The sequence below is a fragment of the Felis catus genome, chromosome F1, assembly GCF_018350175.1.
Source record: "Felis catus isolate Fca126 chromosome F1, F.catus_Fca126_mat1.0, whole genome shotgun sequence".
Taxonomy (NCBI): Eukaryota; Metazoa; Chordata; class Mammalia; order Carnivora; family Felidae; genus Felis; species Felis catus.
Window position 1 is genome coordinate 2,254,239 of NC_058384.1, and position 15,325 is coordinate 2,269,563.

General features: G+C 43.4%; 1 protein-coding gene across 7 annotated transcripts in view; it reads right to left on the reverse strand.

The window, feature by feature from the left end:
• Nucleotides 1–15,325, reverse strand: part of LIN9 (lin-9 DREAM MuvB core complex component) — a 65,381-nt gene that overhangs the window by 30,255 nt on the left and 19,801 nt on the right. For all 7 annotated transcript variants that reach the window (XM_023247321.2, XM_023247325.2, XM_023247326.2 and 4 more), the window contains 3 exons: nucleotides 14,239–14,372; nucleotides 12,439–12,564; nucleotides 4,007–4,164 (listed from right to left, as the gene is read on the reverse strand). In XM_023247321.2, the coding sequence (XP_023103089.1) occupies nucleotides 4,007–4,164; nucleotides 12,439–12,564; nucleotides 14,239–14,372 (418 nt within the window). The remainder of the gene's footprint in view (nucleotides 1–4,006; nucleotides 4,165–12,438; nucleotides 12,565–14,238; nucleotides 14,373–15,325) is intronic.

The following is a 15,325-nucleotide window of genomic DNA, read 5'->3' on the forward strand; positions in this document are numbered from 1 at the left end:
TCGAGCCTTGCGTCGGGCTCTATGCTGGCAGCTCGGAGCCTGGAGCTGCTTCAGATTCTGTGTTTCCCTCTCTCTCTGCCCCTCCCCAGCTTATGCTCTGTCTCTCTCGCTCTCAAAAATAAATAAACTTAAAAAAAATTTTTTTTAACGTAGGGAAGTATAGTATTATTGTCTATTATAGTATCACACAAAGCATGCACTTTATTTTAGGTTGAGAGAAACAAAAAAATTTTAAAGAACACCTATAATGATGATCACTAATTTGATACATAAACCAAATCCTAGATCTACCAGGGGAAAATTTATGTATGTATGTATGTATGTATGTATGTATGTATGTATATAATCTCTACCCCTAACATGGAACTCAAACTCACGACCCCAAGACCAAGAGTCACATGCTGTACCGACTGAGCCAGCCGGGTGCCCCGACGAGGGGGAAATATTGTTAAGTCTTGCTTTGAACCCCAAATTAAAAAAAAAAAAAAGTCAACAGAAGAACTTTGGTTATTATACACAAGTGAAACACTTGGAGCCCTTTAACTAAAAAAAAAAAAAAAAAAAAAAAAAAAAAAAGACAACGATGCTGTTCAGAAAAGATGAATCCACCAGGCCTAAGACTGCTCTCCTTAGAAAGGCCTGTCTGCAAGGTTAGCATCTGGGAACCTGAATGTCCAGCGTTCCCACTGTTCCCACACTAACAAAGATGGTTTACTGGACCTACACCGTGTGCGCCAACAACGTGGTTGATGTGGCACACCTCCTTTCGTTCAGGGGGTCCAGTTCCAGAACATGCTAGGTAGCGGGCACCTATGTAAACCCTTGGTCACGGTGACTGCTGAGTCTCTTTCTTGTTTTCTTTCTTTCTCTTAATGTTTATTTAGTTATTTTGAGAGAGAGAGAACGAGACAGAGATAGAGAGTGAGCAGGGGAGGGGCAGAGAGAGAAGGAGAGAGAGAATCCCAAGCAGGCTCGAGCCCGACGCGGGGCTCAAACCCATGAACTGTGAGATCATGACCTGAGGTGAAGTCAGACGCTTAACTGACCGAGCCACCCAGGCGCCCCGGGCATTTCTTTTTTTTAAACCCAGTTTGATAGTCTCTACTTTTTAAGTATAGTGTTCAGTTCATTGACATTTAAAATAATGAAAATAGGACGAGACTTGGGCCTACCATCTTGCTCTTTATTTTCTAGTTATCCTGTGTTTTTTCTTTCCCTGTCCTTTCTTTCCCGTCGTCTTTTCATTCAATTACTTGTTACAATTTCAAAATTAACTTCTTTTTAACAATTTTTTTAATGTTTATTTATTTTTGAGAGAGAGAGTGTGAGCCGGGGAGGGGCAGAGAGAGAGGGAGACACAGAATCTGAAGCAGGCTCCAGGCTCCGAGCTGTCAGCACAGGGCCTGACACGGGGCTCGAACCCACGAACCGCGAGATCACGACCTGAGCCGAAGTCGGACGCTTAACCAAATGAGCCACCCAGGCACTCCCCAAACTAACTTCTTTATTGGTTTTTCAGGTATGCCTTTTAGCAGTTTTTATTTTTTTTTAGTTTATTTATTTATTTTGAGAGAAAGGGAGAAAGAGAGCACACAGGGGAGGGAGGGGCAGAGAGAGAGAGAATGAGTGTGCGCTCAAGTGGGAGAGAGGCGGGGAGAGAGAGGATCTGTGCAGAGCCTGCCTCGGATCCTCTCTCTCTCCGTCTCTCTGCTCCTCCCCCACCTGTGTACATGTCTCTCTCTCTCTCTCTCTCTCTCAAATAAAAAATAAACATTAAAAAAAAGAGCCCCAGCAATGGATTCCTACACACTTTTCTCGTATCTTCATACATCCAGTCCAACCTATTCTCCACTGTCATGACAACACCTACTCACAGACCCTCTATAAAATTCTCAGTCTCTTCAAATAATTCTGCCAGTCCTTAAAATTTTGAAACAACTGACTTTTATAGATTTCCTAACTGGGGGGCACCTGGGTGGCTGGGGTGAGTGTCCATCTGACTCTTAGTTTCGGCTCAGGTCATGTTCTCCTGGTTTATGTGTGAGATCAAGTCCCACACTGGGCTCTTTGCTCTCAGCACACAGCCCGCTCAGGATTCTCTCTCTCCCTTTTTCCCTCTGCTCCTCCCCTGCTTGCACACGTGTGTGCACACTCTCTCTCTAAAGAAATAAATACACTGAAAAAAAAAAGTCCTGTGTTTCTGTGTTACTCTATTCTTTTCAACACTTCTCTGATTTGTAGTTACCCTGTAGACTTTGTATCTGTGCTTTTTTATATGGGGTTTTTAGAACCAATGTATCTTTTCTTTTTTTTTTTTTTTATTGAAGCAGCTTTTTAATGTTTGTTTATTTTTGAGACAGAGAGAGACAGAGCATGAACGGGGAGGGTCAGAGAGAGAGGGAGACACAGAATCCGGAGCCGGCCCCAGGCTCGAACTCACGGACCACGCGGGGCTCGAACTCACGGACCACGAGTTCGCGACCTGAGCCAAAGTCAGACGCTCAATTGCCTGAGCCACCCAAGCGCCCCTAGAACTAATGCATCTTTCCAAGACTTTTCGAGATCCCTCACTTCATTGCCAGCCTCACCCCCAGACCAATTTTGTCGGGAGAGAGGTCATTGGTAAGTTTTGTATGTGGTAAGTTGTCGTGGCAAGTCGTGACCAAATCCGTTCACCTCCTTGTATGCATCTCATATGCACCACATAGGCTCTTCTCTATTATCCACCTTTCCTCGGAATTACTCCTCTCTACAGCGTCATGGAAATACGTACCACTTCTACGACTAGAAAAAGTGATATTAACGTAACTCGAGGTTACCTTTCCTCCAGAAAACGTTCCTTGATAAATCCAACCATTTTTAAAACCCTTTCAGTACAGTCACTAACCTGTCTACCCATTCAACACCTTGTTATTTTTTATATTACATAAGTTATGATTTTAGTTTACCACATTATGAAGAATTACCTTAAACTTGAGGCTTCGGTGCTACTTTCCTTCCACGTTGTAACCAAAAAGAATACACAGAATCATATCCACCAACTGACAGAATTTAGATCCTTAAATAAAACTTTGAACCAACTACCTACTGAATAATTTCGTTTATTCAGTCCTTAGAAATGGACTATCCCCAAAGCCAAAGAGCGCAAGAACAATGTGTTTGTGAGCTAACCACTGAAGAGTGTTTAGAAAGGCAAGTAAATGATGTGAAAGCCAAAGACGGAATAATGTAAAAATTCAAAATGTAAACAATGTACAGCTGCAGGGACCCCAGTGAACTGTCGATTTCGTCTTTGTGTCAGTTTGCTCCGGCTTACGTCTACTGACGTTGCTTCGAACCGGTACGCTTTTCCCCAAGTAGTTTAAATTTTTTTTTTTTTCAACATGTATTTATTTTTGGGACAGAGAGAGACAGAGCATGAACGGGAGAGGGGCAGAGAGAGAGGGAGACACAGAATCGGAAACAGGCTCCAGGCTCTGAGCCATCAGCCCAGAGCCTGACGCGGGGCTCGAACTCACGGGCTGCGAGATCGTGACCTGGCTGAAGTCGGACGCTTAACCGACTGCGCCACCCAGGCGCCCCTCCCCAAGTAGTTTAAAACGGGATGTCATAGGGGCGCCTGGGTGGCTCAGTCAGTTGAGTGTCCGACTTCAGCTCAGGTCATGATCTCACGGTCCGTGAGTTCGAGCCCCGCGTCAGGCTCTGTGCTGACAGCTCAGAGCCTGGAGCCTGCTTTGGATTCTGTGTCTCCCTCTCTCTGCCCCTCCCCTGCTCATGCTCTGTCTCTCTCTGTCTCAAAAATAAATAAATAAATAAATAAAACTATTTAAAAAAAAATAAATAAATAAAACGGGATGTCATAGACGAACAAACAGTACCTTGTACCGCATGTTACTACAGAGCTACAGCGTAAGCTTCTCAATTTAAAAGCCACGTGTCTAGCGGCCAGCAGTCGGCACGGTGAAACCTTACAAATCAAACCAGTAATGAACTTGTGCTCACTCACCTGTAACTTTGGTTCCGATAACCAGGGGCAAAGGGATTTCGTCTGGGAGATCTTTGAACTGGGAAACGTCTGCAACTTTCCTTTGTTGTAAGAGTCTTATTTTCTGCCGTTTCTGTTTTAATGCTGATCTCTCTTCCTCAAAAAATGCAGAAGAACATCTAGAATAAATTACAAAAACCATATAAACTGATAACCATCCTATAGGGAAACCTGACATCAGACCATCCACCTCACCGTGCCCTCTTTTCCTCTCTTGAGGAATTTGTTCAAAAACAGGCTCTTAGAGATAGTCATTGTTTCTCTTCAAAGTAAATTATCTAGATCTTTTTAAAAACAGGACCTTGCAAGACTCAAAGACATACAAGCAAGTCTAGACCGTCCTTTCCTACAAAGGAGGAGGATTGGTTCACTATCCTTTGACACCACGGCATCTGGATCCCAGGTCTCCTCCTGGGACCAAATTCAATTACAATATTCTATTCAGAAGAACAAGATATCTTCCTTGTGACCCAGTGAGCGTACCAATACAGAATTAAAGATGAGGCTTACCACTGTGTAAATGTTTAATCATACTTCCTGCCTTGAAGCATAAACACTGAATTTACTCTTATCTTTAGGGCCTTACTTCCTCTTCTTTTTTTTGTTTTTAATGTTTATTTATTTTGAGAGAGAGAGAGAGAGAGAGAGAGAGAGAGAGAGAGAGAGAGAGAAGTGTCACACGCATGCACGAGCAGGGGAGGGGCAGAGAGAGAGGGAGACAGAATCCCAAGCAGGCTCCCTGCTGTCGGCGCAGAGTTCAACACGGGGCTCAGTCCCATGACCGCGAGAACACGACCTGAGCCGAAATCAAGGGTCGGACGCTCAACCAACAGAGCCCCCCAGGCCCGCCATACTTCTATTCTCAAATACTGGGATGAACCAAAGTGACTTCAGCACAGCTTTCATGCCACAAAATACAGATCCACGAAACCATCACCACAGACAAGATAACGAACATTTCCAGACGTCAATCACTCCCCAAAGTCTCCTCGTGGTACTTTACTCTCTCTCCTTCTACACCGCACTTCTCAAGCAATCACCAAGTTGCTTTCTGTCATTGTAGTTTCTATCTTCTAAAATCTCATATAAATGAAATCATCCGGCACCAACTCTTTTTGTCAGGCTTCCTTCACTCAGCCTAATTACCCCAAGAGTAATCCATGTTGTTGCAGGCGTCGATGGTTCATTCTTTTTACTGGAGAACAGTATCCTGCTCCACGAGTGTGTCATAACCCGTTTATCTGTTCACCTAGTGGTGGACAGTCGGGCTGTTTCCACTTTGGGGCGATTACAACTTAGGTGACACGAACATCTGTGGATAGGTTTTTGTATACATTTTTGCTTTAATTTCTCTTCACCAAATACCTAGGAGTGGAATGGCTGGGTCAGATGGTCAGTGTCTGCTTAACCTTTCAAGAAACGAAAACCATGGGGCGCCTGGGTGGCTCAGTCGGTTGAGCGTCCGACTTCAACTCAGGTCACGATCTCGCGGTCCGTGAGTTCGAGCCCCGCGTCGGGCTCGGTGCTGACAGCTCAGAGCCTGGAGCCTGTTTCGGATTCTGTGTCTCCCTCTCTCTGACCCTCCCCCGTTCATGCTCTGTCTCTGTCTCAAAAAGAAATAAACGTTAAAAAAAAAAAAAAAAAAAAAGAAACGGAAAACAAAAGAAGCCAACTATCGCCCAAGAAGACACACAGATGACAAATAAGCCTACTGGATGCTCCACATCGTGTGTCATCGGGGAAATGCAAATTAAATGAGACACTAGTACACACCTATTAGAACGACCAAGACCTGGAACGCAGACAACACCCAATGCCGGCAAGGATGGGGAACAGAAACCCTCCTTCCTTCAGGTGGGGACGCAAAACGGCACGGCCGCTCTGGAAGACGGTTAGATGGTTTCTCGCGAAACGACGCACCCTCTTACCATACCCTCGAGTAACCGCACTCCTTCGTATCTACCCGGATGAGATGGAAACTTCCGTCCGCACCAAAACTTCAACACAGACGCTTATGGCAGCTTTACTCACAATTGCCAGAACTTGAAGCAACCGAGACGTCCTAACAAGGATGAACGATTGGGGCACCTGGGTGGCTCAGCCGGTGAAGCGTCAGACTCTGGATTTCGGCTCGGGTCACGATCTCAGGCGGGAGATCGAGGCCCACATCGGGCTTCGCGCTGACCGTGGAGCCTGCATGAGATTCTTTCCCTCCCTCTCCCTTTGCCCCTCCCCCACCCGCGCGCTCTCAAAAAATTTTTTTGATTTAAAAATTAAAAAATAAACCAACAAAAAGGATGAACCGTCAAGCCAAGAAAAGATACAGAGGGACCTGAAATGCATACCACTAAGTGAAAGCAGCCAATGTGAAAAGGCTACATGCCGTGTGATTTCCATTCTGGAAAATGGAGACCTCTGGAGACAATCAAAAGATCAGTTGCCAGTAGCCGGGACTGTGGGGGGAGGAATGACTAATTGAAGTGCGAGAGATTTTTAGAGCAGAGCAAATACTCTACGACATCCTGATGGTAGATATGTCAGTGTACGGTTTTCAAAACCCGTAGACTGTACCAAACCGGGAGTGAACCCATCAACCCACTCTGGTGGGAGATACTGAGGACGGGGGAGGCTGCATCTCTGTGGGGGCCGGGGGTATATGGGAAAATCTCTATACCTTCCTCCTGATTCGGCTGTGAACCTAAATTCTCTAAAGAGGTCTTCAAACTATCAGATGGTTTTCCAAAGTGGTTGCACCATTTTATGTTCCCATCAATAGCACAGAGGATTCCAAGTTTCCCCAGAGCCTCACCAACACTTGGTAAGCTTAATCTCGTAAATTTTTAAAAAAAATTTTTTTAATGTTTATTTATTTTTGACAGAGACAGAACATGAGCGGGGGAGGGGCAGAGAGAGAGGGAGACCCAGAATCCCAAGCAGGCTCCCGGCTCCGAGCCGTCAGCACCGAGCCCCACACAGGGCTCGAACCCACAAACCGTGAGATCGTGACCTGGGCTGAAGTCGGGCACTCAACCGACTGAGCCACCCAGGCGCCCCTCTGCCTTCTTTTCTTAATGTATCTTAGCAATCTGTTCCAAGTCAGCACACAAGGAATGATCTCTGATTTTATTTTGGTTTACATTAAGTGGTTTCCAAGTTGTTTACTATATTGAGATACCACATTTGAATGAATCATTCCCCTATTATTGGACATTCACGTTTTGCCAATCTTTTGCTACTGGAAGCAATACCGTAATTAGTAACACGCAGGTACAGACTTTTCTGTAACCTAACGTTGTAGAATTACTAGGTCAAAGGGTATGGAGATTTGTAAATCTGAGAGAGATTATCAAACTGCCCTCCACAGAGGTTATCTAAATTTACTCTCACCAGCAAGCGTGACCACTCACCATACCCCTGCCAACATAACACATTAAAGCTTTGCGAACTAAAAGCCAGTATCCTGGCATACTCTGATTTTTCCATTTCTTACTATGAGTAAGACTGACCTCTTTTCATGTGTTTACAAGATCCATTTTTTCTTCTTTCCTATGTACTGTTTATAATCATCTTTATCATGGATTTTTTGACTTTTTCTTACGGACTCACAGGAGTTATTTACATATTAGGAAATTGGGCTTTGTGATAAGAATTATAAATATTTGTCATTGTCTTTTGATTTCATGTTTCTTTCGGAGAGAGTAATGCAAAATGTTATTATTATTTTTAATGTTTATTTTTGAGAGAGGGAGAGAGAGAGAGAGACAGAGTGTGTGCACGCATGAGTGGGAGAGGGGCAGAGAGAGAGGGAGACACAGAATCCGAAGCAGGCTCCGGGATCTGAGCTGTCGGCACAGAGCCTGACGCGGGACTCGAACTCACGGAAACATGAAATCATGACCTGAGCCGAAGTCAGACGCCTAACCAACTGAGCCACCAAGGCGGCCCTGAAATGTTATTTTTATGCAGCTAAATTTGTTGATATTTTCCTTTATGATGCCTAGCTTTGTGGACTCTTAGAAAGACCTTTCCCACTCAAGATTAAGCAAAACTCTCCCATAAATTTCTCTACCAGTTTTACTGTTTCATTTTTTAATTTTTTAGTCATGTTTACACCCAAGCTGGGGCTTGAACTTACAACTCCAAGATCCAGAGTCGCATGCTCTACTGACTGAGCCAGCCAGGCGCCCCTCATTTTAAAAATATTTAAATCATCTAGGGGCGCCTGGGTGGCTCAGTCGGTTGAGCATCCGACTTCAGCCCTGGGGATGATCCCGCGCTTCATGGGTTCGAGCTCCGCGTCCAGCTCTGTGCTGACACCTCAGGGCCCTGAGCCTGCTTCGGATTCTGTGTCTCCCTCTCTCTCTGCCCCGCCCCTGCTCATGCTCTCTCTCAAAAAATAAAATAAAATAAAAATTATGAAACCGGCTTCTTTTCTCTCTAGGTTGCTAGAGTGGTCTCAATATCCATGAAGTAAATAATTTAGCCTCTTCCTCCCTCCATGTATTTGAGAGGCAACCACTGCTATTATGCATTAAATTCCCAGAGACATCTGTGACACTATCTGGATTCTCTTTTCTTAATCCGTCTATTTACGTGCCATTACTATACTTTGTTAATGATGATCACTTTGTAATCGACTTCAATATCTGGTAAGCATAGTTACTTTGCTGCTTCAGATTTTTCCTAGATCTTTTTGCTTGATTTCACCTCTCTTAAATCTGAATTTGAGAATTAGTTCATCTAGTTTAAAAAAAAAGTCCCAATGATTTTGTTTGTTTTAATGTTTATTTATTTTTGAGAGAGACATGCGAGTGGGTTAGGGGCAGGGAGAAAGGGAGACACAGAATCGGAAACAGGCTCCAGGCTGAGCTGCCAGCACAGAGCCCGACGTGGGGCTCGAACTCACGACCTGTGAGATCATGAGCGGAGCCAAAGTCGGACACTCAACCGACTGAGCCACCTGGGCGCCCCAGTTCTACTGATATTTTTATTGAGACTGATCTGAATTTACAGATTAACTTAGAACCTTAAGTCTTCTTATCAAACCTCAAATACATCTTCCCATTTCACCATCTGTATATTGCACATTTTCTTCCTTTCTTTTTTAGGGTATTTTAAGAAGTATATTGTAGCAATAATATGTATTGTACCTTGACTTCCTCAGAGAAAAGAAAAACTACAAACTTTTGTTGAAAATAAAGACTTCATTTCAACTGTAAATTAACTTTGATGAAGTAAAGATAAAGAACTAAACCATTAAGCAATGTTATAGAAAGGTAGCGGAATAAGTTAATGAGAAATATTTCAACGACACTCTTAAGCTACAGAATTATAAGAAAACAATGAAAAAGTGACTAACATATGATCCTGATGGACAATAATTAGAAACAAGAACCTCAATTTACGCAAACATGTGAAGTCACAGTTTTGTACCAAAATGGCCTAAAGGAATTAATTACCAAAGACCAAAAACTACCAGGATGAAACACACGGGTCCATCTCATTTTAATTCTGTTCTTACAAAGGAGGGAAATATTAAAGACATATCAGCAATGTGATCTTTCAATACATAGATGAAATACTACCAGTTCCATTAAAAGTTCTCCTTGTGTTTCATCACTAACTATAGACATCATTAAAACTGGGGCACCTGGGTGGCTCAGTCGGTTAAGTGCCCAGCTTTGGCTCAGGTTATGATCTCACAGTTCATGAATTTGAGCCCCGCGTCGGGCTCTGTGCTGACAGCTCGGGGCCTGGAGCCTGCTTTGGATTCTGTGTCCCCCTCTCTCTCTGTTCTTCCCCCGCTTGCACTGTGTCTCTCTCTCTCTCTCAAAAATAAACATTAACAAATTTTTTTTTTAAATCATTAAAACTAAATTCTGTTTCTACTTGCCCAAGTCACTTTATATTTCCATGCCTTCCCTGAACTTTCCCACCATTTAAGGTGAAAAAGTCTTGGGGCGCCTGGGTGGCTCAGTTGGTTAAGTGTCTGGCTTCGGTTCAGGTCATGATCTCGCAGTTAGTGGGTTCGAGCCCCGCGGTGGGCTCCACACTGCCAGTGAGGAGCCTGCTTGGGATTCTCTCTTTCTGCCTCTCTCTCTGCCCCTCCCCTGCGTATGCACACATGTCCTCTCACTCTGTCTCAAAATAAACTTAAAAAATAAAGTGAAAAAAATCTTGTACGTGCCTCTAATAGGCAGAGAATATCAGAACTCATGACCTAACATTTCAAAAAAAAATTTTTTTTAAAAATTTTTTTTTTCAACGTTTATTTATTTTTTGGGGGGACAGAGAGAGACAGAGCATGAATGGGGGAGGGGCAGAGAGAGAGGGAGACACAGAATCGGAAACAGGCTCCAGGCTCCAAGCCATTGGCCCAGAGCCCGACGCGGGGCTCGAACTCACAGACCGCGAGATCGTGACCGGGCTGAAGTCGGACGCTTAACCGACTGCGCCACCCAGGCGCCCCTCAAATAATTTTTAAAGTTTCATTTATTTAAGTAATCTCTATACTGCATCGGGGGCTCAAACTCACCACCTCAAGATCAAGAGCTACGTGCTCCTCTAAGCCAGCCAGGTGACCCAAATTTCAAAATTTCACTCAAAAGTAACATAAGGTTTTCCGGGGCGCCTGGGTGGCTCAGTCGGTTGAGCGTCTGACTTTGGCTCAGGCGGTGATCTCACGGTTTGTGAGTTCCAGCCCCATGTTGGGGTCTGTGCTAACAGCTCGGAGCCTGCAGTTGCTTTGGATTCTGTGTCTCCCTCTCTCTCTGCCCCTCCACGGCTCGTGCTCTCTCCCCCTCTCAAAAATAAATAAAGTTAAAAAAAAAAAGTAATACAAGGTTTTCCAATGTGTTAGAAAGAAAGATAAAACTGGAAAAGAAGTAATGTCACATGAAAAGTAAGTTTTAGGGTGATGGGGTGGCTCAGTCAGTTAAGTGTCCAACTTTGGCTCAGGTCATGATCTCTCAGTTCTGGAGTCCAAGCCCCATGTAGGGCTCTGTGCTGCCAGCTCAGAGCCCAACGTGGGGCTGGAACTCACAGACCGTCAGATCATGACCTGAGCTGAAGTTGGATGCTTAACCGACTGAGCCACCCAGGCGCCCCTAAAAAAAAATGTTTTTTAAGCAATTTTCAGAAAATAACAGATAGATTCACTTGATTTTTCTTTCTGGGGTTTTGTTTTTTTGAGATAGAATGTGCTTTCACTTATTTTATTGAGGTATAACAGACATATAACACCTTATATAACTTTTAGGTGTACAAGGGAAAAATTGGGAGAACCACATTATTTCAAATTTTGTACAGAAAGCGGGAATTTGGGGCACCTGCGTGGCTCAGGTGGTTAAATGTCTGACACTTGATGTCAGGTCATGATCTCACAGTTCATGAGATAGAGCCCCACATCAGGCTCTGCCCTGACAGCACAGAACCTGCTTGGGATTCTCTCTCCCTCCCTCCCTCCATCTCTCCCTCTCTCTCCCTCTCTCTCCCTCTCTCTCTGCCCCTCCCCCGCTCGGGGGTGCTCTCAGAATGGTTCGATATTTGTATATATTGCAAAAAATATCACCACAATAAACCTAGTCAACATCTGTCACCATATACAGTTAAAATTTTTTCTTGTTGAAGAGAACTCTTAAGATGTGTCAGCAATTTTTTTTTTTTCCTACTGTGGGCAGCCCAACATCATGGGGCTTGAACTCATGACCCTGAGATCACAACCTGGGCAGAGATCAAGAGTCAGATGGGGGCACCTGGGTGGCTTAGTTGGTTAAGCATCCAGCTCTTGATTTCAGCTCAGGTCATGATCTCAGTGTTCCTGAGATCGAGCCCCGAGTCGGGCACCCAGAACCTACTTGGGATTCTCTCTCTCTCTCTCTCTCTCTCTCTCTCTCTCTCTCTCTCTCCCTCTCTTTCTGCCCCTCTCCCACCCTTGTGTTCTCTCAAAATAAATGTTTTTTAAAAAGCAAAAAAATTAGGGGCACCTGGGTGGCTCAGTTGGTTAAACATCAGACTTCAGCTCAGGTCATGATCTCGTGGCTTCGGAGTTCAAGCCCCACATCGGGTTCTCTGCTGTCAGCACAGAGCCTGCTTTGGATCCTCTGTGTCCCTCTCTCTCTGCCCCTCCCCCACTAGAGCTCGCTCCCCGAATAACAGCCCCCTGCCAAATAGTTAAGAAAATAATTTAAAAAAAAAAAAAAAAAAAAAAAAAAAAGTATGTTCAAAGCCTGTCATCTGAACAAAGGCTGGTTAACAGGATATATTTAACACACAATTATTCTGAAAAGTTAGGTTTCCAGTATCAGTCCTTGTGAAGATGAAAAAAAACCAATGTGTAATGATACTATCGAGTAATTTATTGATTTTATTTTAAATAAAAATGTTATTTTTACCTCCGTGGTTTTCCCATAAGCCGCCTGATTTTTCCCCATTCTACTCTTGTTAACTTTCTTGTTTTTAGATTGGGAAAAGATTCCTTCAGACATACACAGAAGTCATTATCGCCTTCAAAAAGTGGTCTGTAAAACAGAAATGGTATTTTAAAGGTTAATATACAACAAGCTGCTTCAGACGCATCAATTTCAAAATATGCTTTCCAATTTTCAACATTATACTAATCACCAAATGCCATCTTACGCTTCTACCCAGAACACGTATAAAATGGGCACAGATTCAAAGCGCTAAACCAAAAGTGGTGTTTGTGAAAGTCTGGGAAACCACGAGTGCTACAAGCTACTTGTGAAACAGGTCTGTGCCTGAGGTTCTAGGAGACACTGCTTTTTGTGAGATCTCACATGAGAGTGTATCCTTTGGGAAGCAGCCTAGCATCTGTCATTATATCTTGGGAGGATGAAGGTCGGCTACAAAGTATCTCCGCCCCAAAGGCAATGCCAACACCAAGGAGTCCTCTTGGAGATTAAATCATTTTTAGAAAACTGGAGGACTCGAGAGGGTCAGACCAGTTCCTGGAAATTCCAGAAGAACTCCGATCACACCAGACACCCTGGGAGTGTCATAAGCCTATGGAAAAAGCTGTGGCCAAAAATAAAACAATCATTCGTGAGTTTGGGAAACCAGGAACCAGACTTAGCAATCAAATCACACGTGAGTTTCAGGGTCAGATATGACCGTCCACGAGAGTCACTGCAGTGTAGGCAACTGGTTTAGAAACCAGGAAGGGGAAGTCAAGATAAGTAGCCAGCAGAGCAAGCATCAGTGATCAGCACAGATCCGATTCGATTAGGATGGATAAGAATTCAGAATTGTTTCTATTGTTACTATTGTGGAACAAGTGGATTTCGCCCGGATCTCTATGTTCCATTGAAACATTTATGTATAATTAAAGTATATAAATACTATGTCCCAAATAAAAAGCTTATCTTAACAGTCTCACTGAATCATTTCTACCATTAGTAACTGCTTCTCTACCAATATACTAGCATGTTTTTTAAGTAGCACGCCCAATGGGGCTTGAACTCACAACCCTGAGATCAAGAGTCGGATGCTCTCCTGACTGAGTCAGGCGGGAGTGCCCCAATATACTAGCATTTAAAAATCTCAAGATCTGGGGCGCCTGAGTGGCAGTCAGTTAAGTGTCAACTCTTGATTTCAGCTCAGGTCATGATCCCACAGTCGTGGGATGAGCCCCGTATTGGGCTCTGAGCTGGGCACAGAGCCTGCTTGGGATATTCTCTCTCTCTCTCTCTCTCTCTCTCTCTCTTTCTCTCTCTCTCTCTCTCTCTCTCACCCTCTCCTGCTCTCTCTTTCTCTCTCTCTCACCCTCTCCTGCTCTCTCTTTCTCTCTCTCTCACCCTCTCCTGCTCTCTCTTTCTCTCTCTCTCACCCTCTCCTGCTCTCTCTTTCTCTCTCTCTCACTCTCTAAAAAAAGAAAAAATCTCAAGATTTATAAACCACATCTGGTTCATTACAAATAAGGGAGCTCTGTTTTAGGGTATCCACTCCACAGTCTTTGTAAATTATGATACAGAAATTATACTTTCATTTGAGTTTTCATAAAAATGTGTAACAACTTCTGCAAAAGGGGGGAGGGGAAAACAAGAACGGAGAATAGAAAAAGGAAATCAGAAAAAATAGAATCAAAACAGACCTATAGGAAAGAGGATGGCTTATAACATTTGAAAAAGTTCAATTTCTGGTTCAAGTGATATTCACGATGTAAGCCGGATACATACTTATCTATATTTGAGTAGAACCATTCATATATGCACCATTTATGTGCTTTGGGAAGCTTGAGTAGGTTACGTAATCGAAAACCAATCTTCTGTGAGGCTTTCTTATCTGGTGTTGACATTGTTGCTGTAAATTTCTACACAAAAAAAAGAGATTAATTACAGGTCCATCGAATAAAAATGAACATCTGTAACATTAAAGACATGTGTAAGAAGGCAGATTATGGTTAAGTACTCGAGAAGGTTCAACAACAACATTTTCTGTTATTACTTAATAAAATAAGCATTCTGATTCTTTCTTACAAAGGTAAAACCTCCAGTTTCATAACCTATTCTGATAAGGACGGTGATGTGATCGTCCCCATCATGTTAGCACTGCGCTACATACAGGAAGAAGAGAAGTGTGACACAGAGAGAAAATGAAAGCACACAGGACTAGGCCCGGAAGGTTCACCGGTGAATCTCGATCAAACCACAGCACCAGTGCTATCAAAATGCTTCAACTCAAGGAAGAAAAAGCTTCCCAGCTATTTTTATGTAGACAGCGTAACAATAAAATCTGCCAAAGTATAATAAAAGGAAATCTCAAAAAATATCACTCATTTGCAAGAATGTTAAAAATGTTTGGAAAGACCTTCTGTGCTTATGGACTGGGAGAATTAATATTTGTTGAAATGTCCATACTATGGGGGCACCTGGGTGGCTCAGTCAATTTATGTGTCGACTCTTGGTTTCGGCTCAGGTCATGACCTCACGGTTCATGGGATCAAGCCCTGCATCGGGCGCCATGCTGTCAGCGAGGAGCCTGCTTGGGATTCTCGCTCTCTGCCGCTCCCTGACTCGTTCTCTCTCCAAGATAAATAAACTTAAAAAAGATGTCCATTGTATCTAAAGCAATCTAAAATTCAATGCAATCCCTATGAAAACTCCAATGGCATTTTCCCCAGAAGTAAAACAATCTGAAAATGTTATGGAATCACAAAAGATCCAGAGTAGCCAAAGCAATCTTGAGAAGGAAGAACAAAAACAAAGCTGGAGACATCACATTCCCTAATTTCACACTATACTATGAGCTACAGTAATCAAAACA